This window comes from Aricia agestis, chromosome 5, assembly GCF_905147365.1.
Source record: "Aricia agestis chromosome 5, ilAriAges1.1, whole genome shotgun sequence".
Classification (NCBI taxonomy): Eukaryota; Metazoa; Arthropoda; class Insecta; order Lepidoptera; family Lycaenidae; genus Aricia; species Aricia agestis.
Window position 1 is genome coordinate 11,552,984 of NC_056410.1, and position 15,132 is coordinate 11,568,115.

The following is a 15,132-nucleotide window of genomic DNA, read 5'->3' on the forward strand; positions in this document are numbered from 1 at the left end:
TCTATCTTGATTTATTTCTGTGGCGAGAACCTATAATTTTCTTTTAAAAATAAAATTAGATCGTGTTCGTTTCAGAAGTATTCTGAAGAAAACTTTAATTGGTTTTGAGTTTCAAACTATGAAGGTGGAAGCAAATGCGATGCTCAAGTTGGAAATGTTTATAAAGCTTCTTTAGAAATGTTCAAGTTATCTCAGACGACACGCGAGTTACCCCTCCGTTTAACTTGTAAATGTACAGCCAAATACATCCTATATTTGCCGCTTTCCGACCTTATTTGTCGGTGATAAGGTTCAAAAGCTATAAGCAGCATGTTGCTTCAACTGTATATGTGTACGATAAAACAATGAGTGTAATCAAGAGAGGGAACACGTCTCTAAACACTCGCGACATTTACATATCATACACTTTGCTTGACTCAACAAATAAATAATATGAAAGATTTTATTTACTTTCGCCGAGAATTGTACGCCTTCACAGTAACAAAATGCGAACATTGTTTCGGTAAACTGAGGCCCACTTGCACATATCTAGTTCAAAGTTAATCCTCGGTTAAAATATAAATCGAGGTTTAACTTTAACCCACATTAGTGCGAGTCGGTCTGAGTAAATACCCCCATTGCCTGTGTCCGGTACTGGCATTCAGTTGCAGTTTTCTGTTTAGTATTTCTAACGAACGCATGAGTTCCAAGTTTTTTTTACCTCTTCATGACCTTTATGGTGACGAGATAAAGGTCATTCTGATGAAGACTGCGTGGTAAAATAACTAAACAGACTACCGCACAGAGCTGCGGCTCCGCGACCATACAAACAAATGCACTTTTCCGTTCGGGAAAATTACGTCTGCACTTAGTTCTTTTAATTACTAAAGACAATTTGAAACATTTTCGCTAAGTCCACGTCATTTATAACTCCATTTGAAAGTACACTGAACATGATAGAGAAAACAATAGGATACTCAGACTAAATACCACAGCTAAATACCAACAGCATTTTTAATACAAAACTAATAATATTATGTAAAATATAGCTTACTTTTTAGCTCGCTGGCTTTGCCAATGGATCTTCTTCTCGGTGACATCTCTCTATCCCTGCCGGAGAAAAGTTTGATTAAACTATTGGGGTCAACTTTGTGTTGTCGGGAGAATATTGCTTCATACACTTTGCAGGTTTCCATGAAACATAAAAACACAAATTTTAAGGTTTGTTTCGTATATTTTGCGTGCCTAAAAATAAGAACTACTTAATTAAGATACAATTTAAGGCGTAGGCTTTAAAGTATTAATACCTCGATCGTGGGAACTACAGACACAAATCACAATAGATATTCCATTGTTACGCGGCCGCCGGTGGCTGCTTGGGGCTGTAATAGACAAAGTTTAACAATCGTCTAATGGGTCATGTATCTATCGGAAGTTGTATGTCCGTACTTTGAAAGAAATTAGATCAAAATCAGCCCATCCGCTTGCGACTTGCCCATACGAGACGGAAAGACGCGTCAAACTTATAACACCCCTCTTTTTTGTCGGGGGTTAAAAACTGACACAAGTCGTCTTGTTTTACTTCCCACTTCTTATTCAGGGAATAGAAATCATATTGTGTACAAACCACTTGCATAAAGGTGTTCACACATTTGTCCGCACCCTACGCGCCGCATCCCAGAATTCGTTGTATGAAATGACGTCACGAAATGCGACGCGCACGGCGCATACGGTGCGGAACAATGTGCGATCGGCATAAAACAATACATACTCGTTCAACCCCAGTCTGAGCACCGGTCCCGCAGACCGCAGCATGGCGTGCGCGTCCGCGTTGCTCATGTGCCGCGTCTGCTGGCCGTTGATAGAAGTGATCACGTCGCCCTCACGGATGCCGCTCAGCGACGCCTTCCGACCCGGGTTCACCTAGAATAGACAAGGTGGACAATTAATTTTGGGGGAGGTGTCAAAATGACCGTGGGAGAGGTCATAAGCTGTTGTGGGTTAGGAGGCCTATCTAGAGAGAACATGGATTAAAGGCGTCTTTATGAATTATGAGAATATAATTTTATTTTTAAATTTGTGATCTGCAGTAGGTAAGGATGCAAAACTTCGTGCGCGAGTGTTATAATTCGCATTAGGCCGGATTTTTTACATTTTGTAATTTTTTTTCAATGTTTTGAACCTTCCGGTAAACTTTTTATACGTTTAAACCTTCGAATTTAGACGAAATTAAAAGTGATTATTATTCCTTAGTTAGACCAACTAAGGCACATGCCAAACAGCTTTCTTCTAATGGTGTTGGGACTTGGGAGCCATCAACAAAACTTTTTTGTATATTTGTCCTATAAGTTGGGTAAAAATGGGCTCAAAATATCTATACTTACTAGAAAAACACGTTTTAAATACCATATCCTACTAAAATATCCTTTAGGAAGTTGTCCGCGTGAAAATGGATCTCATCGTCTACGCTTTGAGCGTAGTCATCAAACGCTAAATTAAGGGGCATCCCTCAGGACTCGAACATATTAAAACTGTATTTCAAACTTTATAATATTAGCCGGCCCTTGTAACCAGGGCTTCAGAATTTTTCGTAATTCTACGTCCTATTAAAATTTAAATTTATGGACGCTTCACACCACGTCAGTCTGGCCCCGTGCTAAGCACCTAAAGGACTTGTGTTACAGGTACCAGACAACGGAAATATATTTAATACTTTTATACTATACATATATTTAAGATTTTTATTATATCATACACATATTTAATACACATCCAGACCCGGGAACATTGAAAACTTTTTGTTCCGTCGGCGGGATTCGAACCCGCGACCCCCGGCTTGAGCTACCAACGCGCTCACTACTGAGCCACAAAGGTCGTCAATTGAAATGAATTAAATTTTACCTAATTATATTCTTGTAAGCTATAATAATTGTAAAATGATGTATTTTATGTAGAGGTATAATTATCTACATTGATAATTTACGTCAATGTTAAGTTTCATCATCATAAATTTCAAATTATGTACTTGTTTTTTACGAGAAGTTTCTTCGGTTTGTGTGATCATTGATAGACCCTCATATTTTATATTATGATGTATTAATTCCAAAACCATTTTAATATATTTAAAAATTAATAAAATATATTTTAAAATAAGATTTAGCAGTACTAGATGTTAGATAACCCCACGGGAACGTACATTTTACGGTCATAAAAGTAGTACATGACTATATCCTTTTCTGTGGTTAACTTTGTATGTGCTCATTTAAAACGGTCCATATAGTATCGATTATATATTAATATTCGATTCAAATAAACCTGACCTATATTAGTCTTATTTTACTCTTTTATTTAAGAGTAGACAAAAATACAATAAATATCTTAACACAAGATGCAACATAAAATTTTATTTGTACACTATTTCCGAGTAATCAGGAGTTCCGTTCAACAGTATCCTTAGGAAGTTTGTAACAAACCACTTTGGGCTCCCTCCGCCTCGCCGCCGGTGAACAAAACTTCAACATTTCCACCAATTACACACACACATGAACTTCCCTTGAAAAAACTCTCGTGCAAAATTAAAGAAACGGAATTTAAACTCTCGTATAAAAACTGTCTAAAACAACAGAGATAGAGAAACGAAATTAAAACTCTCTTATAAAAACTCTTTAAGCGTAAGTCTCGTGAAAGCTCGGGGTGATACTAAGGTATTGGGTATGATCGGGACATTATTATGGGCATTATCGTGCAGGCTCGTGAGGGCATTGTGGCCGCCGCCCGTCAGGAATACTAATCCGACAGGCGAACCGGGGACTCTTATTGTTTATTCAGGCCGATGAACTTTGTAATCGCCGAATTATCAAAAGATAGATCTTAAGTTGTGGATCCGTCCGCAACACTCCCGAATGGGAACCTATTTGGTAATCACCTAAAGAGTACTATAATAATTGTTATTAGTTCTGTAAAATGTTAATATTACCAAATAAATTTATTTCCTTTCTTTCTTTCTTTCAAATTGTTATTTCATGTAGCTTTTTTTAAATTGTGAATATTTTCTAAATGTTAGTATTGGGTAATTATGGGTAAAAAAGTCAAGATCGACGCTACTATGGTCACCGTACTCGTTTCAATCGCTCCAACTGGAATACATCTTTACGACGACTTGAGACTTGACATTTGACAATATTAACTGCAGTGGATAGGTCATGGAACTGAAAATACACCTATATCGGACAAGCTGATATAACTTTTTCTTCTTTTATTTAAAAGCAGGTCCTTGTCGGTGGAGCTTCCGCCATTTCTTTATTACTACTACTTATTTTACAATATTTGTCAGGTTGTATAACCCATTATTACCAAATAAGAGAGAAATATTGTAGAAATCTTGTATGATCGTGTTCTTTTACAATTCCTCCTTGTTATTAGTTTGATCAAACGAAATTATAGTCAATGCAGTTATAACGAGCGCTATTCATCAAGGCATGCACTCAATTAGTCTCTGAAACGTCGTCGGCTTCTTTGACAAGTTTATTACAACAATAAACTAGCGAGGGTAGAGCCACTTGCTACGTTACGTTGCGGTCTGCGAAACATCGCAATTCGCAGCAGCGACAACGTTTTTGTTAAATGCAGTTTATACTATGTATTATGCTACGTTAATGAGTTATTCTTCAAGGTGTTTTGACGGGCCGGAGCCCGGAATGAAATGGTGAATACTGAATAACTATCTCTGTTTTTGTCTTATATTAACTATGTCCATACTGTGCCTTTTTTGTTCATCAAGGGCCATGCATCATATCGCAGTCAACAGCGCACGTGAGGCATGCCAGCGACGCATGCGCTCTGATCGTATCCAAAACTTTCCCATCGTTATTTTTTTCTAGAATTTCTTATGAACAAATAAGCCGCTAATATTCCACCCAGTAAATGTTCTCGTCGCACATGTTACATTAAGCTGACAGACACTGCAACTAAACAAAAATTACTATGTTGGCGTTGCGTTCGTTGACGCATTCAATTGAAAGGGCCAAATGAAGTTGTATAAAAGAAGATGATAAAAATTGAAGATGAAAGTGCACAGTATGGACAATGGACATAGCCATTGTCGCGCGTTGCGTTGCAAGTTTGCAACAGGCCGCAACAGTGTGGCATACAAATGCGATGCGTTTTCCGTTCCGTCAACGCAATGTACCGGAGAAATATGGCCTCACAGCTGTTACACATAGATAGTAAGTCCTAACTTACAACTATCTCACATGCCAGGCAAACTCTTGCAAGGATTAATACTTGGACGTCAAAACTCAAATTATATATTAAATTCCTTAGTCACTAAGTAAAACCATTCTGTTTTGTATAGTTCCAAAGTATACTTTCGATTCAGCATAACTTTGATACCATCGCTCTGCTTTTTAAAATGCTTTAAGTACTGTACGTTGAATCAGCTGTTCCAATTATTTTTCCACATATTTTTCAACATCAAAGAAACCCCAGCAATCGTCACTGCACGAGTGAACTCGGACGTTAAATTTTAATGTATGTAATATCGCGCATGTTAACGCGTTAATTCCATTGCGGCTTCCATTATTGTACGTGCCGCTGGCGATAATCGCTTCATACAACCCAACGTTATCTTTTGTACTGATTAATTTAATTGTTTTTGTTATTACATGTATTTTTGACAGTGTGGGTAGATTCGATTTTTGAAAACGTTCATGTTAACTTTTTTTATCCATAAGACTTAATGCACGTCATCCACTGATCTCCATTATACAAGTACGCGTATACAAGTACGCGTACTGGAGGTCAGTGACGTCATCGTACGAACACAGTACACTGGTTTATTAATGCCTGGATTTTCTTCTGGCCAACCTTATAATACGCATATTTCAAATTTTATACACGAATGAGATCATGTGCTCTTCGTGTTTATGCCAATGCTTTGCTAAGGAACAATAGTACTTAGGTTGCTGCGCTGCTGATAAAATTTTCATAAACGTCACAAAAATACATTTTACAGTTGAAATATTTCCTCGCGCGTAATAAACGTGGCCGGCACAATGGGCTTTGACGATTTAAATTCTCTTCCCTGTATTTTCTTTTATGTTCAACGGGCTTACTATTTCGCTCTCTGTTCGAGTGGCGCTTATGCAAAAACGCTGCTATGTTTGTAAAACAAATTGTTTTGTTCTATGAAATAAATCTAGGAAAGATTATTACGATTAAAATCAATTGTAAATGAACTGCATCTATGTTTTCATCGCTCTTATTAATTGTTATCTGGAATTGGTATCAAATAAACCACAATCCGATCAATGCCTGTAGGTATGATATTATTTCAAATCCCTCGAGCGCTTTTGCTTCACACTAAAGAAATTTCAACGGAGCAATACTTTTTTCTGACGATCAACAATTTGCATTTACTTCTATTGAGCAAGCAGATAAGACGTCATTAAAACTCCGCACTCTTTTCTATTTCATTTAGTAGCACTGAGTAGTTTTTCCAAGTCCTTTCTACACTCCGTTAGGTAGGAGATTTATTCTTACACGATAATACACAACAAAGTATAATATCCTAATTCAATTTTATTAAAACATACTGCTAATAATCTAGCTTTATTCACATAGAAAACCTCGAGCATAATAAAAGCATTTAGTATTAGCGTTAGCCTTTAAGAAATGTAGAGGGGACGGGGGAAAAGTATTAGGTCTTATCGGCTAGCTATAATCCGCCGTTTTCAGTCCAGGCACATCTCACACGTGCGTCGCTTGTACAATGCGAAATGAGACCTACATGTCTTCGACGGGTTTATCTCGGGTTTAAAATGAAATGTGACGCGAACAAGTATTGACAATAAACTTTGCAAGAAATTCCAAAGTTTCGAACAGAAAATGTTTCGCAACAGTTTTCAGGTTTTATTTGGCACAGATTTTAAATTCAAATCCCTACGGATAAGGAAATACAATTCTCTCTTAATAGGGACAATAGAAGATAAAGACTTAAGTTAGCATTACAGAGCAAACCATAAATTATTACTAATAGCTGTGAGTATCTGTGATATAATTCGTATATGTTTGCAATAGTATTCGTTCGAAAATGCGTCTGTTTCTGCAAGCATGGCCACAGAGGCGCCTGTGCCAATTCCTGTGATTGAGTCAATACATTGAAACCGCTCTACATTTATCTCAGCAATTCGAATGATTTTCTAAGCGACAATATTCATGCATCACGCATCGTGCAGTTGCCTGCGGGGCTAAAATGGTCGCTTTAAAGAATCATAATAAAATAATCGCAAAATACAACTCTGCTTGCAATTCATTTCTGTATTTTTGTACTGATTTGACATTTGTCAGTTTGACAGTTTTGACAATTCATTTGCTGAATTGATTGAGAGGAATTGCTAAATGTGACCATTTTAGCCCCGCTGTGGTTCTCGCACTCCCGACCGCAGAATTGTAGATACGGGACCGCGGTAAATTAGTACAATTTTAGATAATAATAGGGAAATAAACCTTTGTGTTGCTAGACTCTTGTTTTGACGCGTTGCTGAATATTTTAGTTACAGTACCTACAGTCAAGATAAAAGATATATTACTTACTGTTCAGTCAAGAATACAGCCTAAAGTATTATACAAAAGAATTTGGTAATTTAAGGGTATTCAAGATTTTTCTTTGGAACGTGGTTGGAATTTTGTGTTTTTTGCTTACCTTTTTCGTATTGTTCACAATGAAAGGGGTAAAATCTTGTAATGAAACATAAATAAAGTAAGGTCATGAAAAATTAATTTAAACAAAGAACCCAAACGGTTTTGTTCTCAATCGGCGAAATTGTTTCAAATTCATTCAACTCGCCTAATAAATAATATAATTAAATTGAGTAGTGTTGATCTTTTCGGAATCTAAATATCTCTACGCTCTACGTTTTAGTGCTCTAATGTTGATATATATTTTTTTTTTATGAAATAAGGGGGCAAACGAGCAAATGGGTCACCTGATGGAAAACAACTTCCGTCGCCCATGGACACACGCAACATCAGAGAGCTGCAGATGCGTTGCCGGCGTTTTAAGTGGGAATAGGATTACAGGGTAGAAGAGGTAAGTAAGGGAATAGGGAAGGGAAGGGTAGGGAATTGGGCCTCCGGTAAGCTCACTCACTCGGCAAAACACAACGTAAACGCTGTTTCACGCCGGTTTTCTGTGAGCCGTGGTGTTTCTCGGGTCGAGTCGGCCCATTCGTGCCGAAGCATGGCTCTACCACGTAAAAATCAATCAAACTTTAATCCGTAATAATTTTTTAACACATATATTTAGGTTTTTAGGATGCCATACTAGAATATTGTCTAGGTTACACAGAGTATAATAATATTATCTGAGGTTGCCTTTCCCACTAACATTACAAACAACACAAAGTACTATCGAAGAACCTACATAATTTGATCGGATTGTTGTGTGATGTGTCTATTTACTACAAGCTATCGGATGGATTTGACGTAACGCGACCAAGATACGTAGGTCTGCCTCTCAGATGCCTCTCAATTAACTTATTTGATATTACTAATTACAGAGAAGTTGATTTATAGACAGCTGGCGGACGGCAGACCTATGTAATTTGGTCACATTATGTCAAACCCATGCGACAGATCACAGCTAACATTGAATTGACATAATCCGATCAATTGACGTAGGTCTGCCTAGTGACTATAAATGAATTTCTTCCATGGTACATAAGCATTGTACAGTAACCGTAATCTTTGAAATCCAACAAAACTTCAGGCAAAAAGAGTAGGAGAATCCGAGTTCGCTGTAAGGACACTCGAGATCCTGAATGGGACTCGAAAGACGTGAACAGCTGAGCAGCTCGTTTCTACACCAGTTACAGACTTAATTGCTCGGAATGGTACGTTACCCTAATGGGCCACTCGTCACGTTCCCCAGGCAGGATTTGAACTCGGAACTTCCAACTTTTTACTGGGTCAAGAAATCCGCAAGTCGATTAATTTAAGCTGAATTAAGGAAATCGCAAAGCCGATTTGTTTGAGTGCCAGGGGAAATTGAATCGGATAATTAGTGGTTAAATAAGCAGGGTACTTAATCAAATAGCAGTAAAAGTTTAATGGCCTGTTTCACCGCTTCCTGATAAGGTGCCCGATAGGGTTATTTGACAGATTTTCCATACTCCATCTGTCAAATTAAGTGGTGGATAGCCTTATCAGGAAGCGGTGAAACAGGCCCTTAGTGTAGAAAAATATCAAAAAGTTATTGAATTTGTCATAAAACATTATTGCATATTCGTGTTGAAGTTGCACTATATAGACAAAACAAATCACAAACTTTTTAATCTCTATTTCTTTTTTTTTTAAATGAAATAAGGGGGCAAACAAGCTAACAGGTCACCTGATGGAAAGCAACTTCCGTCGCCCATGGACACTCGCAGCATCAGAAGAGCTGCAAGTGCGTTGCCGGCCTTTTAAGAGGGAACAGGGTAATAGGGGAAGGTAAGGATGGGAAGGGAAGGGAATAGGGGAGGGTAGGGAAGGGAATAGGGTAGGGGATTGGGCCTCCGGTAAACTCACTAGCTCGGCGAAACACAGCGCAAGCGCTGTTTCACGCCAGTTTTCTGTGAGAACGTGGTATTTCTCCGGTCGAGCCGGCCCATTCGTGCCGAAGCATGGCTCTCCCACGTATTTTCGCTGTCCATACCATCTAATGTAATTTGACTAAGTTCCCAGGATTCAAGCTATATAATAATTTTACAATGCAATTTAGCGACGGGTAATGACAAATCTTTAGTAACACAAACTCATTAGGTAAGATTGATTACTGTTTGTTAAGAACATAACAGTTTTACTCACATCGAACGTTCTTTCGAGGCTGTCGCTGAAGCGCTGCGGAAATAAAATTAATCGTTTACCACATCTTCCACATGTCATTTGAAGCGCTTCAAGCGCCTAAAGCACTGAAGAAGTCCTATTCGAAGTTTAAAATATTGCTACTCGAGAACGTAGAATTTTCCGAGACCATTATTTTTCGGTTATCTCTTTTACGAGACTTAAATAGTGGTTTAAAGTTTTTCTTTCATTGTTTGTTTGGACACTTTCTTTGTAACATTACATTAAACATTTATTTTACCCATAGGTACTGAGTGAACCATATCGAAAAAAGCTTATCTATTGCTCTACGATTGAGTTGCTATTTACTAATTAATGAATAATTATATTGTCAACTATTAAATTCACTTGTAGGTTTTAGACCTACAATTTTCGTGTTCTGTGATCATAGTCATTTATAATCAAAATGGTACCAACACGTACATAAAGTAATTCAGACTAAATTGGCTCACAATTAAATAATTTGCAACAATTACGACATCAAAGCATTTAACTAGCGGCCTCTAGCTAACACTTTCATATCAGGCGTTTGCATGACAAGAAGATATGAAAACGTACTGTATTCACTATTCACTGTATATTATGTAAACTGTAAAGTTGTTAATAATAATAATAATATCTATGGACGCTTCACACCACGTCAGTCTGGCCCCGTGCTAAGTACCTAAAGGACTTGTGTTACAGGTACCAGACAAGGGAAACAAATTTAATACTTTTATACTATACATATATTTAAGATTTTTATTATATCATACACATATTTAATACACATCCAGACCCGGGAACATTGAAAACTTTTTGTTCCGTCGACCCCCGGCTTGAGCTACCGACGCGCTCACCACTGAGCCACAGAGGTCGTCAAAAGACGTGCCTTAAGTTATACGTTAAGATGTGCCTTAAGTTACAAACTTATAATATTATAATTATAATTTTACACAGTAGGTATATCACTTAGGCCCGATTCGACCAAACTTGAAGTTACACGAGTATAACTATCATGAGAATAATTTTACTCCTTTAATTTCATCATCATCATATCAGCCTATAGTCGTCCACTGCTGGACATAGGCCTCTCTCAATGAACGCCAAGATGATCGATCTCCTGCTACTCGCATCCAACATGGGCCTGCAACTAAGCGGAGATCGTCGTCCCACCTAGTTGGAGGTCGACCTTTAATTTACTCTAGGGTATTATCGTTTGCATTTCAGCAAGTTACTTAAAGAGTATGAAATAAAATGTCATTTATAGTTCACAATGACACCGACCGTGACAGTTGAACCCTGTTGTGCAACTATTCTCAGTTTAATATTGACTCCACCAAAATAGCCCGTGTAAATATTTACTCCCATGTAATTACCTCATTCTTGGATTAGAAGTTGGAAAAACGCAAAACCAGCTTACTCTTAGATTAGGAGACAGTTATACTCGAGTAAAATTTTACTCCAGTTTGGTCGAATCCGCCCTTAGTAGCAACTTTACCTAGTCCGCGCAGTAGCACTACGCTACGATTTATTAGTTCAAGTTTCAACTCATAATCTAACGCGATTGCAGTTAACAATATTAAAAGCAATAAAAAGTGATTGTAAATATTCTTTGATTGGATTACTTCAGTACCGTACCTATTTTTCTAATAGATGCAGTTGCCAGTTGTCTGTAGGTATGCCAAAATAAAACTGTATAAGGAAAAAATAAAAAAAATATGTATCGATGTATCAAATTAGCAGAAGCGAATCGAATTTCTTATAAAAAGCTACAACTGTATACAGTTAGTGTCTAGACTTCTCCTTCAGTTAAAGTATGCTAATGAGTAATGACTATGGAGTATGGAGAGCAGCTCCACACCAGAGCCCGTACCACGAAACTGTTTTGAGACTCAAACAATCGGACGAGAATGCCGCGTCTCACTGTAACAAACGTGAAATGACGTTGTTAGAGCAGGACGCGGCATCCTCGCCCGATTGTTTGAGTCTCAAAACAGTTTCGTAGTAAGCCTACTGGTTCGTAGTTGGAACTTGGAAGGTGCTCTACGCAAAACTTACCGTACCTTTATAATTTTTCAAAATTTTACGTAGAGTACCTTCCGCTCTACGTAAAATTTTTAAAAATTAGTAAGGCTTGGTTAGAAACAAATTATTTTTTACATTTAACTCAATGAAAATCTTTATAGTATGGATATCAAATATTAAAATGTTGCTAAATAAAGCTTGTTTAGCAACTTTTGTATGGTATAGTGTTATATTGTACTACCAGAGAAATTCATAGGATAGAGAAGATCGAATTTATTTGGTCGAGTTATGTCAAGTCAATATATTTTGTCATAATCTGGAAAGGCTGGGCGAGAAGATGTTACAACTTACATTAAATAAACCTGAAACCTTTCATACATGCAAAACCTCTAAAACTTTTTTCCTGCCCGTTAAATAAACATGTTTCTTTAGTAACTCGGCAAGTGTTTTATTTTATCTTTCTGCTCGGTAAAGTTGTGGTTGAAATCAACCAACAACACGAAAAGCAATAACATCAGAACATCGCTATAAAACTATGTTCATTCGTGTACATATTATACTCCCACTCTACGTCGTAACATAACTCTACATATTTCTCTATCTTTATTAGTCTGTGCAAAAGAGTGACACAGACGGCGAATACACTGTATATTGTTTCTAAAATACTTAGATACACTTTATTAAGTAGTATAAGACGAAATTGGAATCTTATTGGTTTATGTTACATATTATTATAGACCTAAAAGAGTCATAATAATATTATTAGTGGACTAAAATAGGTCCGATTAGATTGTTTAGGACAAGAGCAACTGTAAAGTTATTAAAGCGGGACTAACATATTATGCCAGTTTGTAACTTCGTATGGAAACAAACACACATTAATTATAGTTAACTTAACCTGCTCTTAGCCCCAATTTCACCAACGACTGTTAAAGTTAACGCTCGAATTAGTATCACGTCACCTCTTTCATTTTTCTTATGAATGAAAGAGAAGATATGATTTTAACAAGCTGTTAACACTAACAGACGTTGGTGAAATTGGGGCTTAATATCTCAAAGTATCACAAATATGCCGATACTTGTAATACTATTTTTACTGTCTATTCTATGGGGGCGTCTAACCAAAATTGTCGATTTTATAATTCATTTTTATACTTGAAAATAAGCCCCGAATTGTTTTATTTTCTAAAATTAGATACTCAATGGAAATCATTATATTTCAAGAATTCGATCTAAGCGAAAATACGATATCTTAAAATTTTCTGGATAGAAAAAAAATCACAAAGATGCATCAAATTTTCACGAATTTTTCATTTATTGCCATAACCGTGCATTGAACTAACTTAAAATATTTTTAACACATTGTATAACATTCTATCATTGTGAAACCGACCTAGCGGATTTTTTAAATGTTGTATATTTATCGAGTTATTGAGAAAAGATATTTTGGCGTTGAATCCGCGTCGTCCTTTTTCACGTGGCATATGAAAGACAGGCGTGAGTGTGAAGAGAGGAGGACGATGTTTGATTTTTTGAATGAGTAAGTGATGACAAGACACTACTCCGCTACTCTACTTTTATTAACTCGTATACAAAACACTTACAAAACACAAAGCTGACCTAGCTACTGTTTCTTTATACGCCCGCACGCAAAACACTTACTTAAAGACGCTGTAAAAGACCTACTCTATGGTACGCAAAACACTTACATACAAGCACTTACTCTAGATATCCTAAGTGGTGTGTTGTGATCGGCGCCGCCGTGCATGCGGAAGCCCCACGGCGCGCCGCCACTCAGTTCCACTTCCCGAGCTGACATCTTACTCCCATCCAATGCCGGAGACTGCTACATTTTATGTGCCAACCCTGAAACAAGGATAAATATATTTTAAGGCCCAGTAGTCCCTAAAATTAGCAGGTCGATGTCTGTCAGTACGAATATCGACGTTAAGGACATTTAAATAACATTCATATCAGCGCGCCTTGTACAGCGGCTGTTACGCGCTCGCCGCGTGCCTTGATAATAGAAAATAGGAGAAAAAACCTTTTGTTTTTAGTATTACACAAATCAAATATATCAAATCGTTTACGTTAGGTTACGACACATATACTACATTTTTTGTTTTTTCTAGAAAGTGTGTAATTTAGCCATAAAATGATTTCATTATGAAAAACAGCGTTATAACAGTCATCATTGATATTTTTTTCTATCGAGCAGAATTTTTCAAATTGTGTACTGATATACCTTTGTGTATAGGAAATTTTCTTAATTTTAAAACAGTACTTATTTTATACTTAAATAATGACATTTCCTTTACTAAAAACGTGTTTTAAAAAACCCATTTTACGTAATTGCAACAACCACAGCGCCTTAAGAAAAGAACATTTTTAAAATATTGGTAGCTAAGAGACCCGTCATAGGTAACATGGTACCTCAGCAGCATCGCAGCAGCTCTACATTTTGCGGCTTTCCAGAACGGAAGTTTTTTTTAAATTCCATCAGTCCGATAAGTGACAACTGATAACAATTTCATTCTATTTATTTGAACAAAGTTCCATTTTCATTTTCATGATCGGTATTATCGAATATCGATCGTTAGTACCAATTTCGAAAAAATTTTGGAGTGGACTGTGAAATATAAGTAGGCTAATAGGTACTAAAATCATAATAACGAGGCCACTGAATTTCATACAAACTTCGGCATTTTCATACAAATTTTTTGCCACAATTCGCCGTTTGGGTGTCTACAATACCACATTGTCTACAATAGACTGGTTGGCTAATAAAAATACAGATATCTAATGTATTATGATAATATAACGCATGCAGCCATACCGCATTCCTACGTTGTTTACAGAAGCTATTAGTTTTTCATGGCTATATTAATGCCTATTATATTTCCTCTCAGATATTTACGATTCATAAATATAGCGATAAAAATTCAATGCAGCATGACGTGGTACCATAGCTAGGGACTTAATAAGTTTGATAACAATATAATATGGATCAAAGATAGAACCTGTTGTCTTGGACTTGGAATCTCGGAATCGACTCCAACGATTTTCATGAAATTTAGTATATAGGGGATTTCGGGAGCGATAAATCGATCTATCTAGGAATCATTTTTGGAAAATGTCATTTTATTCGTGTTTTATCGAATACCGAGCAAAGCTCGGTCAAATAGCTAGTAAGTCATAAGTCATTAAAAGCCACGTTTTACATACATATTGTACATTTTGGGGCTACTTTAGATTATTATCTAC

The 15,132-nt window shown here is 36.8% G+C and overlaps 2 protein-coding genes across 4 annotated transcripts in view; both read right to left on the reverse strand.

Moving 5' to 3' along the window:
* LOC121727254 (sorbin and SH3 domain-containing protein 1) overlaps positions 1-13,687 on the reverse strand; it is a 135,261-nt gene extending 121,574 nt beyond the window's left edge. For 2 of the 3 annotated variants that reach the window (XM_042114978.1, XM_042114976.1), the window contains exons 1-4: positions 13,592-13,687; positions 9,826-9,858; positions 1,751-1,902; positions 1,034-1,089 (exon numbers count right to left, since the gene is read on the reverse strand). In XM_042114978.1, the coding sequence (XP_041970912.1) occupies positions 1,034-1,089; positions 1,751-1,902; positions 9,826-9,858; positions 13,592-13,687 (337 nt within the window). The remainder of the gene's footprint in view (positions 1-1,033; positions 1,090-1,750; positions 1,903-9,825; positions 9,859-13,591) is intronic. The other variant, XM_042114977.1, reaches the window with a different exon arrangement.
* LOC121727256 (ras-related protein Rab-27A) overlaps positions 13,655-15,132 on the reverse strand; it is a 31,975-nt gene continuing 30,497 nt past the window's right edge. Inside the window, exon 5 of the mRNA XM_042114982.1 lies at positions 13,655-13,734. Coding sequence (XP_041970916.1) covers positions 13,722-13,734 — 13 coding nt within the window. The 3' untranslated portion in view covers positions 13,655-13,721. The remainder of the gene's footprint in view (positions 13,735-15,132) is intronic.